Here is a 15,298-nt window from a genome sequence, read left to right on the forward strand (position 1 = left end):
TCCAAAAGTGTTGTAAGAAGACATAAAAAATATAATTTACTGTGGCTGAACTCGTATTTGGTTTCATGCTTACTGACACAGTTGAAAGAACACCATAACTGAGGGACGTCCACAAACCACTGTGCAACTTGCAGGTACATATCGGGGTCTTCAAATATATGTTATATAAGAAGCACTAAGGATGACTTTGTTTTGTTCTGAATGCTGTTGTGTAAGTTTAAATTTCATTTCCACCCACCTACTAGTTCAGACTTCCTCTCAAATATGACTCACTCTTAGGTTCTGCGACTTCTCGGCCTTCCATGTGGCTAACAGTGTTCAAATTAAGAAGTTTCAAATTAACACTTTCAAAATAACTTGCAAAATACTAACATACTACTAACAATATCAATACAACTGAAAGGACAGCATCAAGAAATGCCAAAAACATGTACATACAATGCACATATGAGGCAAAAGTACCAGATAACTCACTGCGTGCATTTAATAAGAACTTCCAACAAACTGCCAGACTGCAAACACTGGGTTCTAAAAGGATGAATCACTTTTGGTTTACTCTACCTTTCCTTGACAGCATTAAAAAAAATAAACAAATTGAAATTAGACTGATGACTGCACACATACACACACACAAACAAAAATCACCAACATTTCACAAAAGAAAGGAACACATTCAATCACACTGAGCACAAACAATGAGCAGGCATTTCTTCATACTCCACAGATCACACTTACAATTCAAACAGTACTTTGCCCTATCTTAGGTAATGCTACCACACATAGTAAATAATCATGCAGGCACCTCAATTTTTCGTCCCTCAACCACCGTGCCGTTCAATTTCTCTCGTGCTCGGTCAGCATCCGCACTATTTGCGAAAGTTACGAAACCGAATCCCTGCATGCACAAGGAAAATAAGGAGCATGCATTAAATCGTGCAAATCAACATAAATCATATCACAATTTTTTTTTTCATTTCATGATTTCATCAGGTTCACAATCATGCAGTAATTAAATGTGAGGCTTATTCAACAACTATCAAATGTCTGTTTGAATGAAAGATTTTTATTTCTCATCTAAAGTCACATCAGTTCCTTTGGACAGGATGTGCACTATGTTCCAATAGTGTTTTCATATTTGTACACAAACAATACTGAGACAGAAACAGAAGGTTCTAGAACCAGGAAACCAAGACTGTATATCCATATAAGCATCAGGATGAAGACTAGGGACAAAAGGACGAATGTGTTACATGGGGTTGGAAAGGCTGCATGTTTAAAACTTGATTCAAAGTAGAGCAATAAGTTAAAATCTTGCTGTCATCAATTAGCTTGTCAGTGATAACAGTGACAGCTTTTAGTTTCAGATGTGTATTAATTCTGCAGTGTAGTTTTTATTCAACCAATCTGTTTACATAAAAAAGTGTACACTGCTAATTACCCTTCCCTACAGATGGGAAGGGATGACTACACACTAGGACCGAAAGTGTATAAGTGACAAAGATGTAGCATATAAGTTGTGAAATGCAGCAAGCCATCCTCTTTTGCGGGGTGGGAAGAGCAAAGACCTGGATTAGCCGGAAGAGCGGAATGCACAGACACCATAATAAAGCTTGGACCCTCATGATGAATCCCACATGGGCGTCAACACTAGGCAGACACAAAACAGTACTCTGATGGCATGCGGACATGACACACTCGGTCATCATGGATCATCTGACGATGCACAAAACCTGTTCAGGAGGCACAGACAGCAGAAAGATACGGTGCTATATTGATGCAATGAAGAAAAACATGGTCCACAAGTCAAACAACAGACACTGAATGCCAAGGCACATTCCATGTACTTCAGTTGCCCACTCTGAACACATACTGAGGACACATGTTGAGCGGATAGCTACATCACCACTTAGGGCCAGGAAGGGACCACAAACAACTTTGTCTGCCATTCCATTACAAAGAGGAAGACTGACAAATAAACATAACAATAATTCATATACAAAATATACAACTACAGCAATAAATCTTGCTCATCAAATGGCAATAATTAATTGTAACAACATTAAGAAGTACAGAACACATAAGTGTAAACATACATGTAAGTGTTCATGTGAATTAACGCACATGTACAAAAGTGAAAAGGGATTCAATTGGAGGAGTTTGTATTATACTCCATGTTTGGTGGTGCAGAGCAAACCATAGGCCTAGTTTGCATCAGTTTGTCATGGTACAGTATATGACACCAAACATGTGTATATATGCAATCATGAATACGACTGTATATGTAAATGAATATATGTGTATGGGGTGGGTGGGTGCATGCATGTTTGTATTCATTGTGAAATGAAAACCTGCTCTATAAACAGCAAACTAAAAAAACAACAACAGTTTTATAAAATACTCAACATACATAATTATGTTTACTGAAACATCTGCAATTTCTTCAACAACAGCAACAAAAAAGATAAACAATGTACTGATTAAGAGTAAGATTCACATCATGTTCAGTTCAGTTACTATTTTCCTGTCAGCCCAAATTTATGCAGCCCTTAGCAGTCTCAAAGTAAGCTCCATCCCTACTCTCTCCCTTTGTGTAGCAATCTCCACATGGATGAAGTAGTAAATTGTTCTCATAGTGTGACGATTCAGGCTGAAATTATTGCTGAATAAGGCTGCCACTTGGGAAATAAGAGTTTTGAAACATTTCATTTGAAAGCCATGTTTCATAAATCAAAATATACAGAGTATTTACCACCGGTAACCTTAAATCCAAATGAAATAAAAGAACCTGACAGCATGCAATTAAGAAAATCTGCTTCCATGTTTAAATGAGTGCTTGGATCTCTTCGACAGCTTGCTACTAATGGTTGTTTATACACAGAGTGACACATGACAAAACAGCCTGTCATGTCAGTTTTGCTAAGTGCATGAAGAACTTTTTTTTTTTTTTTTTTGTGTCAGTTCACTGAAACTAAGCCAAGTTGGTTATAAAATCATCACAAATCTGGGCCTTCATTTTCAAATGCTTTGCAGATATTTCAGTATAATGCAATATCATAAATATACTAATTAATTGACTGTCATAATAGGTAATGTCACCAAGACTAACAATTGGCACAGTGCATTTTCAAATAACAGAAAAACATTTTTTTTTTTTTTTAACAAAGGACAATGCTGATGCAAACTCAATATTTATTTGATTAAGGTTTCTTGGCAATGAAATGTTTCACATCATTTACTCTGGATATTGCAAAATTTACAATACTTTTGTAATTGTATCTTCTGAACTTTTGAAATCAACAAAAAACATGGGAAATTCTAATGTTTTTTGATATTTTTCAACAAACTGTTTCATCAATTCTTATTTTTGAATCTTAGAAGAACAATCATAAAATATAAAGGTGTTACATATAGGGAACTCATGACCATGAAACCTTTATCAAGCAAAAATCACCAATTTGAGTGTAAATACTTGCAGTGCATATGTGTGTGTGTGTGTATGCTCACACGCGCTAGTGCACGTGTGTGTGTGTGTGTGTGCATGCGCATCCGTGTGCATGTGTGTGTGTGTGTGTGTGTGTGTGTGTGTATGTGTCAGTGAGTGAGTGAGTGAGTGAGTGAGTGAGTAAGTGTGTGTGTGCGTGTGTGTGTGTGCGTGTGTGTGTGTGTGTGCATGTGTATGTGTGTGTGTGTGTGTGTGTGCGCGCGCGTGCGTGTGCGTTGTTGTTGTTCTGCTTCTGTCTTTGACATAAGCCAAGGAACACACCAAATACTTACCTTTGATCCTCTCTCATTGAAAATTATTTCCACATCAAGAATGCCACCAAATTGCTGAAAATCAAGTTAAGATTTATATATGTATATATATATATATATATATTTCAAGTCAAAGAGAGAGAGAGAGAGTGAGGGGGGGAGGAAGGAGAGAGAGGAGAATATTGTTAATTTCATTGTTACATGACTGTACAAAATTGAAAAAAAGAAAACAAAAAAACAACACAACCCCCCCCCAGCCCCACCCCCACCAAAACAACTGTCACTTGGACAGTCACAATGAAATTATATATATATATATATATATATATATATATATATATATATATATATATATAAAGTTGGGAACATTTGCTTTATCACTGACATCAGAATGTATAGAAGGGCAGTCGCTGGTTGAATTCAACTGATTGTTAGACCACATCTCTGTAAATTAAACAGCCTAGATCTGTGTACCTGGATATCATGGTAAACAAGATCTAAGAACATCTACATACAAAGAAACTAAAGCAGAAAATAACAGAACATCAACAAATATAAATGGACAAAAAGAGAGCAAAGAATGTGTGCATCAGTACCTGAAAGGCCTTATGGTACAAACATACAAGCTGTTTCAGCTGCAAGATTGTAGGGGATCTTCAGAATCTTACAGTGTCAGACCATTTAAGTGAAACAGTGCTGCCTAACATACAGCCAAAATGTAAATCCAGTGCCCATGTGCCTGTACAAGACATGGTTTCACATTGTGGTAATTTTATTTTCCTTATATTATTAAATTTGCATATCATGTTCATGAGAAACGAACATCTGATTCAGCTAAATCTTTGTCCTCGCCGGACTAAATCCACATTCATTATAAATACAAATCACACCTCTTTGTGTTCAGTTTCACTATCGCTATGACTTTGTGCTTTTGGTTGCTCAAGTTTTCTGAGTATTTCACAAGACATTACAGCCATGTTATGTTCTGTTACATGATCTGTTTCAGGCTCAGACAGTCTGATGATTGTTTTTGATGTTATGTGGATCTCCAGAACAGGTGCTCATTGTCAGAAGGATGAGGTTCATTCATTCAGAATACAGATGTTGTATGGGCAGCTCATGCTCTCAGCTATTTTAGATGTGTGACTGTGGTAGCATGATCTGTTTGACTGCAGATCAGGTTCAGATGACAGTACAGACAGGATAACCACAACTCTGCAGCTGTTTACATTCCATTATCAAATATCCCCCACCCCCACCTGGTTAGCCTGGTGACTGCTGAGGCAGAGATGGACTGAGCATCTTTAAATCAATACTGAAGAGCTCTTGGACAAACAAGTATGCAATACGGGTTTATATGTATTTGTATGGATATTAAATGATATACTCAGTATAAGGGAGAAAAAAAAAAAGTATGCAATCCCAACTCAAATATAAAGAAAGAAAGAAGATTATATGAAGAGGCAAATATTGCAACAGTGATCCAGGAAAATATAAGAAAAAAAAATAACATGTACATATACAGATTTGTAATGCACCTCACTTTTTTTTCATGTATGTACACTGAATATATTGGTGTCATGAACCACATACATCGGCAAAGCATACCAGCACATATAACAAACTGAACTGTGTTTGCACTGTTACTTTTTGTCACAACAGATTTCTTTGGGCTGCTCTCCCCAGGGAGAGCTCACCACAACTGCAGTGCCCCCCATACATATTTTTTTTGTCTGCAAGTGTATCTGATTTACTATCAAAAATGGATTTTTCTACAGAATTTTGCCAGAGACAATCCCTTTGTTGCCATATGTTCTTTTATGTGTTCTAAGTGCATGCTGCACAAGGGACCCCAGTTTATATGAATGACTAGCATCCAGACCACCAATCAAGATCAAGCAGAGGGGAAGTAAAAATCCCAGTCCATACACAGGACTTGACCAGTGTACACTCACTTCCTACTCCTTGTCAGGGGCATTACAATATACAGCAGTGGAAGCATAAATCATACTGAGCAACAAATCCCTACCAGAATGGTGATTCTTACATGTAAACAAGATCAATCTCACTGTCACTGTTCAAATATGACATTTGTTTAAGTTATGAAAGCTATTCCTCAACACCTACCCCAAGAAGTTGTCGCAGATCAGCTTCCCTGAACCTGAAGGGTATGTTGGAAACATGTAACCGCTTGGGACCTGTCCCTGGGGAAACAGCAGCCACTGGCTGTGTCTGGCTTGGCTGCACTTCTCCTTCTGCTGATGGCAAGTCTGTCTGCTGTGGAAGAAAACAGTGGGAAATACTTGAGTGAAAAGTTGTGTTCCTGGGCAAGTGAATCAGGAAAAAAATGTTTAGAATACTTAATGTGTGCCATCTATTCAACTTACTTTGAATAAACTGGTTTGTCAGGCTAAAATCAAAATAAATGGAATAGTAAAATAATGTTTGTCTGTAACGAAAAAGAAAAAAAAAAAAAGAATTCTTAAAACAGTTTTAAAGCATGTCCAGTTGTTTAAATCATGACAGGAATAACCTCTCTTAACCAAACAAAAATGGAACAAAACAAAGACTAAGCAATAAAGCAAACCCGTGAAAAAAAATGCATGCATGCACTTCAAACACACAAGACAATCAAATGAAAAGGGACAGGAAAAAGTGAGAACAAGTCAGAATCTTAAAATAAGAAAGAGCTAGAGAGAGAGCAAGAGACAGAAAAAGAGAGAGGGACAGAGGCAACGAAAGAGAGCGAGCGAGCGAGCGAGAGAGAGAGAGAGAGAGAGAGAGAGGGGGGGGGGGGGGGGGGGGGGAGGAGGAGAGGGAGAATGCAAGAATGAGAGATTCCATTAAGTTACAATATCAAAAAATAAAAGAGCACAAAGGTTCCTGACCAAATATAAGTGAAAGAAAGCAAATAATCTCCAGCCTTGTCTGTTGAACTATTTTCCAACACAACCAGCTTCTCTTCCAATTCTTTTAAGCCAAATCAAGTTGTAAAAGCCAAAGATAAATTAATGGTGTACACAAGGTATCTGACTTTCTTCTTTTTCCATCTACCAAGAAACTACAATGGAAAAGAAAATCCAACATAGAGAAAAAAAGAAAGAAAAAGGTGTAACTCTGACACGAGGATGACCACCTTTTGAAGTTTGCCAATCCCCACTCCCTCCCTATTCTTTACTGAACTGCCATGAAAAAAAGTGTACTGGATTCTGTTCTTTTCCAGGACTTCCATGAAAAAAGTGTACAAAGTCCTATTCTTTTATGGGACTCACAAGAAAAAAGAGTGTACAAAATGTACAAAACTGATAAAACATGTATAACCATTGTTTCTCTCTTTCTGGTTCTTTTTTTTTTTCTTTTTCTTACTTTTTGATTTACACTTTTTCCTCCAAGATGGAACAATAAGTTGGCAAAAACCAAACATCAAACTGAAAACTGGCAGACATGTCAGGTGATTATTTGCTTCTCTTATTCTTAGTGTTAAGTCTTCATTTGAACTATTCAAAAACTAGGAATTCACATGACAAAATTTTGTTCAACAGTAACACAGAACTAAAACACATTTGCACTAAAGTAAAAGCATTACAAGTAGATATATCATAATGAAAATGTTGGTAATGGACATACCAATTCAGTAAATCAGTGTTTACATAATACAATATCAGTGAACTCCTTTCCCAACATTTGATAACACATTTCTCCACAGTGATAGGAAAAATACTCTTCAACACACACTCAAACAATTCTCTATAAGAACAAACAACTATTATACCATTTGGTCAATTCAACCATGCAATATTCTTGTTGATAAATGCATAGATAAATATGTTAATGAAATTTAAGTACACTAAAAACAACATACGCTTGAGTTGGGTTTTTTTTTGTTTTTTGGGTTTTTTTTTACTGAAAGCATCTAACAAGCCATGCAATTACAGCAAAGGTGCTCAAAATATTGGTGGACTTCACAAGGGTGAGAAGAACTCTTGTGAAACTTTCTATACCAACAGCAAATAGTGATATGCCTTAATTTTTCACCTCAAGAACAAGCTTCATTACTGTGAGTCCACTCAATTTCCTTTTCTTTCTAAGTTGGGAGACAGTCTGGCAAGTCATGTGAAAAAAAGACATGTCAATTTAACATGCATACAGTAATCCACTTTTCAGTTGTATTTTTAGTTCAACAGCTTTTAATAAAGTTTTATTCTTAAGTATGATATAGTAGTAAAAAAATAAAATAAAATAAAAAAAAGAGGAAAAAACAACAATATTACTTTCAAGTCTTAATGAAGGCAAATGTTCTCTGACACATGAAGTGATGAACACTGATAAATACTCAAAACCTCTTTTTACTATATTTTTTTAACCCAGCAATAACACCACAGCAATTTCCATGAACAACTAGCTGCCTTCTTAACTTCATGCAATCTGCTGACAAAGTCTACTTCCAAACACGCCCCTTCATAGTGAAAGACTGGACGATGCATGCAGCTATAGGTTTCTTTTCACAATTATACAATAATGGTAGAATCACCGGAGACCACTTCAACAGCAAAAGCAAACCATCACCATTTTTTTCCAGCGAGTGCATGCATAGGTATTCTTCAATATTCTCTGAAAGACTGTTCTTATCCAATGACTTTTCATATATAAAATGTTTGGAATATAAATTTAAAAAAAAAAGAAAAAAAAAAGAAAAAGAAAAAAAAAAAACACAGAAAAAAAACATGACAATGGTGACAAGAGAGAGAGAGAGAGAGAGAGAGAGAGAGAGAGTGGTGTGTGTGTGTGTGTGTGTGTGTGTGTGTGTGTGTGTGTGTGTGTGTGTGTGTGTGTGTCCTTTCATAAACACTGAATTCCAAGACGCAACGACTTTCAACTGACAAGGAAAAAAAATGACCCAGCATCAATTCTGCACCCTGCAAGGAGCTGGAACCAATGTTGGCAAACCCTGGACTTCCCCAATCGATTCCCCCCTCCCAGTAATAGAATTCCCAAGGAAGGATGCTACAGGGTCACTACCCACTCCCAAATACTGGGTGTGGATCAATATATCAAATGGCAGATGCAGATATCTTGTGACTGACCCTTTCATTCTATACATCTCTCTTCATGGATGGTTAACATCCTCTCTCTCTTTATATATATATATATAATATATATATGAAATAATCTGGAAGCCTTACAGTGTTAAGTACATCACATGCAACGAAACTGGTACAAGTACTTGATATAAAGTTAAAAATAGCTAATAGTAATACATTAAAAAACGACAAAAACAAAGAAAACACACAAACACACACACAAACACAAATCATGCTTATTAGAAATATCTGAATATCTGGATACTGTTTCTCTTGTTCTTTAACTTTTACAATTAAATTTGTAACATTGGAGATAAAGCATTTTATATCAGTCACAATCCATTTATCTTACAATCATTTTAATAAAATAAAGCATACATTAAACAGAAGCTGAAATTACAATCACAAAAAAAGACCTTATAACAACCAACCAATGAATCAAACCATCAACATTCATAAAGCACAAAATGAAATTTTACAGAAACTAGCAAAAGCCAAGACAACACCTGAAAGCAGTTAAACTGTTGTTCACCTGTTAGTTCTTAGAAGTTTTGTGTACATGTGATATTTATCATATTAAGGGTGTTTTAATTGGCGGATAAACACGGACAAGGAAACAGGAGGCAGTCATCTAAAATTATATGATTTATATTTTGTGAGAACTTTATGCCAACACCAAAAACCCAACACAAGTGATATGGAATATGAGTACAACCATGTTCATGCTCTGGCATACCTGCTCCAAATATACCTGTAATATACAACATATATCCTGTCAAAGCATGGATGGCAACATTTATTTTATCTTTTCAAATTTTTGTCAAGTACATATATTTTCTATCTTTTAATTCTATCATTTAACATGATCCCACAATTGAAAAAAAAACAACAACAAAAAACAAACAAAAACAAAAGAAACAAAAACAAAAAACAACCAAAGAAACAAAAACAACCAAATAAAATAAAACCCCACACTAGTGATGTCATTTTTAATAAGACAAGACAGACAGATAACATGGAAGAAAAAGAAAATGATAAAGTGAAAGAACAAAATCAGTCTCCGTCAAAATATGTAGACTAAAAAATATCAGGAAATCAAACAGATGAACATTTTATAAACAGCAAAACAACAAACAAACAGATGCACAAAAATATAAGATGAAGGCATATACTGATATAGGGAAACAGGAATAGAGAACAGTATAGGAAAGAAAGACAAATTACTGATTAAAGAATCTTCCGATATCAAATAATGTAAAAAGTTTAAGAAAACTTATCCTCTACATTTGATTTCCTTCTTTGTACCCTCTCTGCTGACTAACAACTATACTGCTCACATCAATATTGGAAACACATAAACCATCACTTAAAAATCTTACCACCACCACACACAAAAAACAACAAAAAAAAAACAACTAACAACAACAACAAAAATAAATAAATAAAATAAAATAAAATAAAATAAAAGAATGTCATGAGTTCTGAAATCACTTGATCAATGTTGAAGATGGACTACTTCACATGACATTTGGCAACAATAGCTCCATAAATGTAAGGGACGAATGGAGGGAGGGAGGGAGGGAGGGAGTGAGGGGGAGAGAGAGCTAGTCAGCGTGTGTGTGTCTCTGTGCACACACATGGTTGTGAATGTGCATGTGTCAGTAAATAAAAACTGCAAAACATATGTCCAACATTCACATATTCCTCTGAATTAAAAACAAGAGAGGCAACACCTTTAAGACTCACATTCAATACCCACTGGTTCACACACATGAATAACAGAGCAGAAAAAAAAGAGAGAGACTGAAATTGTAAAGCACATCATATTGAAACATTATTGCTCACTGCTGTGGCTATAACCTCGGACATCCAATCTGGACTTTTTAACACATTTATATTTTCTGCCATCACCAATCAAAGTTCCAAGTTTAATGAAAATTGGATGAAAAACCAAGCTGTCAAACAGTGAAACACATCACACCTCTGCAAATTTTTCATGAGGCCACATTGTGACCTTCAGTTCTGACCACTGTTCCTGACCCTCTGTGGGGATTTTATGAACACCATAACCAATTACTGAACATGTTTGATTAAGACTGTACAGGATCTGATCTCTTTTGTGATTTAGCTTTTTGTATTGTCACCATACGCTGCAATCTGACCAATTGACTTCTGAGCTTGAATTTCAATTGGGGATCATGCTGTTACCATGGCCAGTTTCAATACCAGAAGTGATGAAAATTGGATGCAAGACGAACTCTTTGCCAAATACTTGAAATAGAAAAACAACTGACCTTTCACTTCTAACATTTCTTAACACATTAACGTGAAGTGGATGATTGGAAAGGTCCTATTTATACCTGCTAGCCACCAAGTTTGATTCCCGTACCACTTAAAATGTTGAGAAAACCCCATGTTTTAAGTTTAACACACACACACACACACGCACGCACACACACACAGATATATGCAACTGAGACTGGGTGATAGAGATTCACTTTGACTACACATGTAAGTAGAAAAAAACCAACAATGAAAGGACTGAAACACTTTTTTGTTTTAAACTTAAATCGGATATGTACAAATCAAAAGATAGAAATAGACATAATTACTAACAATTCAAAGAAATGTAAACACAACATCACAAAACATTTACTGAACATTTCTGGGAAAAGAAGAAAAAAAATGCATTGCAGAACAGTACAATAGTCAATACATAAATGTTTGATGTATAACTAGACTAATAAGTAAAGCAACACCATATCTACAAGCGGTTCACTATACTGCAAAAAAGAAAAAAAGAAAAAGAAAGGTTACTTTTGTGGAAGCACAGGTCACCTTTCCAAAGGAAAAATAATGAGAATCTGGAAATGATGCTTGGTCTGTTATGGAACAAGAGACATTGCTAATGAAATGGCAAAGATATAGACAAATGTTTGCAGGTGTGGCAAAACAAGTGTTGAGTTTAATAAATCTTAATACTCATATTACCTTAAATCACCTGAACTGCGACAAAACTACCATTTATCAGACTTGTAGCTTTTAGAGGTGTTTGATTGGATAAGAGCAGACCAGAAGATGGGTGTCTTTTCACTGTTAGCTGCGCAAAATTTGGCAAAGCATAGCAAACCGATTGGCCTAGTTTGCATCAGTTTGACATGGTACAGTATATCTATATGACACCAAACTACCATTTATCAGACTTGTTCATGATGCAATGACTGGTGAATTACAAATTCATGAGTATGAAAAGACCTATAGCTTGGTATTAGTGTTATTATCAAATACTGACCAAAATAATTATTTGACAAACATTATCATATTTGATATTTCTGAAGATGTGAAATGTACCTCTGATAGCTTAACAGACAGTCGTGTTTGCTTCACTGACAAACTTTTGGAAATGTACATGAGAACTGAGATCAAACACAATATTTTCCTTGCATGTTGTGATTCTAATTACTGTAGTTTCAACACCAGCGATTTACACAAACTGTGGTTATTACATTATTCTGATCTACTGACAATGCTTCAAATAGTCTACAAAGTTTAATCTAATCTACTGTGAGGTACAAGAACTGCAGAATAAGACCAGCAACTAATAAAACTACATGCTGCTTCAAAAGCCGGCAGAATAAGACAAACAGAGGAAACCTGCACATGACATTACTAGAAGCCAGCCCAGAACCACGAAGCATCAGCACATCTAGATGGCATGCATTGAAGAAAGTTGGACGTACATTGAAAGGGTGGGTCCTTACCGTCTGCTGCTCCACAGCCCCACTGGCAGTGACAGTGACAGCAGCAGGCGTGGCATAGATAGCGGGTGTGCTGGGTTCAGAAGACACATTGGTCACCACTACCCCAACACCGGAACCTGCCGATACGGGGCTCACCACCTGGTGATGATACTCCTCCAGACCTGCCTGGGGGTAGGTGTAGGTAGGAGTCATCTGGTTCTGCACCACGTGCTGTGGAAGAGAAGACAAAAGCATAATTATGATGAAGTAATTTTAATCAAGTGTTTCAGGTTGTGTATGTATTAACTATTCCATTCATGCCATGTTACATCCTGCTGCATAATGTAAAATCAGAATGGCAAGCTGCATCATGACATTCTGCTTACTGATGCCCGAGTTTTCATAAAAGGAAGTAATGCTTCAAGCAGTATGTCAGTGTCTCCAATCCTGTCTTTTTATAATTGTAACTTACTTATTATCCATGCTTTGTGCTCTTTCACTTTTGCAGAGAAAAGGAAAAAAAAGATTTTTTTTTTTCAAAGCAAGACAGGCAAGCCCTTAAAAACTTGAATGTGAGAAACTAAACCCACCATAGAAAAAGGAGAATATCTTGCATCATTTAAATGGCACCATACTCTGGTGTCATGTCTGATCCTGACTGTCAAATAAGACTTTTCCTTTCTGGCCAAAACCAATGACTGTGCCAAGCAAAAACTGAAAAAGAAAAATACTGCATCTGTGTGTATCTTCTACATGAATCAGATGAGTACATTTTGGATAGCACTCTCAGCTGAAATCTGATAAGGCAGATGAAATTACACACACACACACACAAGCACACACATACATGATATATAATGATCTATGACTAAGAGCTATCACACACAGCTATATCGGACCTGGGCAATCGAAATGTCTCTCCCTCACATGCACACCCACGCCAACAAAAAACACATTTCCTAATTAGTCTGCTAAACAAGATAAGCAGTCCTGATATATGTCTGAAGTGTGACACATCAATGAAAGATTCCAACCTTGGCAAGCAACACTTTCTGAAGGCCGATCTGGGGCAGAGCCAGAGGTGCAGCAAACACTGTTTTTATCATTGTGATTTTGGACGCCTCTTTCCTCTAAGTGTGCGAATGGGTTATAAACAATTCAAACACTGCGCGTGGTGTTTTCCAGTTAGCATTCAGCAAGTTTAGGAATGTTTATTTTCATGTTCGAAAGTCTTTGATTCTGCTGGATGACAACGGTCATTTATGTCAATTTTGTCCCCCCTGCACCAGCGCGCGTATGGAGTGGTCTGGTCATAAATCGCGGCAATAAACTGACATGTGATGGGCAAGCACGTTGACAGTCGATGTTGTCTGAAAACCACAGACCGTGTCCACACTGTCTGAACACACCGCTTCTTAAACTACGTTGAGGCACGCTGTGTATTTGGGCACTGGAACAACGACGACCATAGGCGGTCACTCCAGGCACCCGCACTGCTAATTCAAGCCAGTCCCTCATGAAGCACTCACTCCCAAACCCGACAGTCCCCAAGAACACGTCCTTTGCCGATCAATACTGGCTCTGAAACATTGCATACAACAGCCGGCTAAGTGTCTCTCCAGCTCTTCCTTTCTCCTATCTGGTTCACATCTGCCTGGATGGGTGGAAACTTGACTTCACGGGTTGCCAGATGGCCATGAATGAAGGCTGCTGTGCTACCCGGTGTCCATACTACGTCGCCTCTCCGACGAACTGTGTGCGTCTCGTGCAATGGCGCGGACAGTGAAACTTCAAGAAAACAGTGCCCCCCTACGTGATTCTGCTCTGGTATCACTGACCAATGTAACTCACAACAAAGTGCGGAAATCAAATCCACGGAAGTACGAAGACGGATTTTTTCTCTCTCTAAAACGATGTATATGCAAAGGCGAAAACACATAATATATTTTTTTTACAATCATGCACGTATTGATCAACTAAGAATTTTTTTCCCCAGAAAGCCACACTATCGCAGAGAAATCCCATTCTGACTGGATCAACTTGCCGCCGATCCATCTGTCGTTGTTGTCTTGGAAACCAATATCTCTGAGAACTGTCAGCCCATGTCAGATTTGGCCAATTACTGTTAAAAGGAATACTATAAGTTATCCAAACTGTACAGGTGCGTGTACACAATATATGCATTATGTTTACCAAAATAAACAGATTTTAAATTAATTTTAAACAAAAATCAGTTTGATACATCATTTGTTTTTGTGAATGTCAGTTTTTTTCTTTCGATTATTCTCAGAGGCAAAACGTTTGTCTGTCTAACATACACACACACACAAGCAAACAACCACGCATACGTCACACACACACACACACACACACACACAGTGAGGGAGAGAAAAGGGGAGGGGTGGGTTGTGAGGTGGGGAGGGCAGGCAGAAACAGCCACAAACAGATGAAATGGGCTGTCAGCTGAAATGTGCAAAACTAACATCATAATCCCACAAACCCATGCACAGCCCCGACGATAAAATTTCTGCTGGCCATGATGGGCAACCAGAGCGTGTAGTTTGTATCATGCATGTGGTGTGTCGTGTGAGCTGGCTCCAGCAGTGAGCGAAGCATTACACAGCACCGCATGCTTGCCAGTGCTGATTACACGCGAATCCCGCAGATGCTGCCAGCAGAGCCAGTCAGTCTGCGAATACATTAGGCCAAGCCAGAAAATGAGGT

At 37.3% G+C, this 15,298-nt stretch overlaps 1 protein-coding gene across 11 annotated transcripts in view; it reads right to left on the minus strand.

Moving 5' to 3' along the window:
- Positions 1–15,298, minus strand: part of LOC143277413 (RNA binding protein fox-1 homolog 2-like) — an 85,439-nt gene that overhangs the window by 12,645 nt on the left and 57,496 nt on the right. For 7 of the 11 annotated variants that reach the window (XM_076582252.1, XM_076582755.1, XM_076582913.1 and 4 more), the window contains exons 2-5: positions 12,575–12,805; positions 5,881–6,030; positions 3,775–3,828; positions 803–895 (exon numbers count right to left, since the gene is read on the minus strand). In XM_076582252.1, the coding sequence (XP_076438367.1) occupies positions 803–895; positions 3,775–3,828; positions 5,881–6,030; positions 12,575–12,805 (528 nt within the window). Of the gene's footprint in view, positions 1–802; positions 896–3,774; positions 3,829–5,880; positions 6,031–12,574; positions 12,806–13,608; positions 14,182–15,298 lie in introns of those variants that run through there. The other 4 variants (XM_076582562.1, XM_076582417.1, XM_076582337.1 and 1 more) reach the window with 4 other exon arrangements.

Source organism: Babylonia areolata, chromosome 1 (genome assembly GCF_041734735.1).
Source record: "Babylonia areolata isolate BAREFJ2019XMU chromosome 1, ASM4173473v1, whole genome shotgun sequence".
Classification (NCBI taxonomy): domain Eukaryota; kingdom Metazoa; phylum Mollusca; class Gastropoda; order Neogastropoda; family Buccinidae; genus Babylonia; species Babylonia areolata.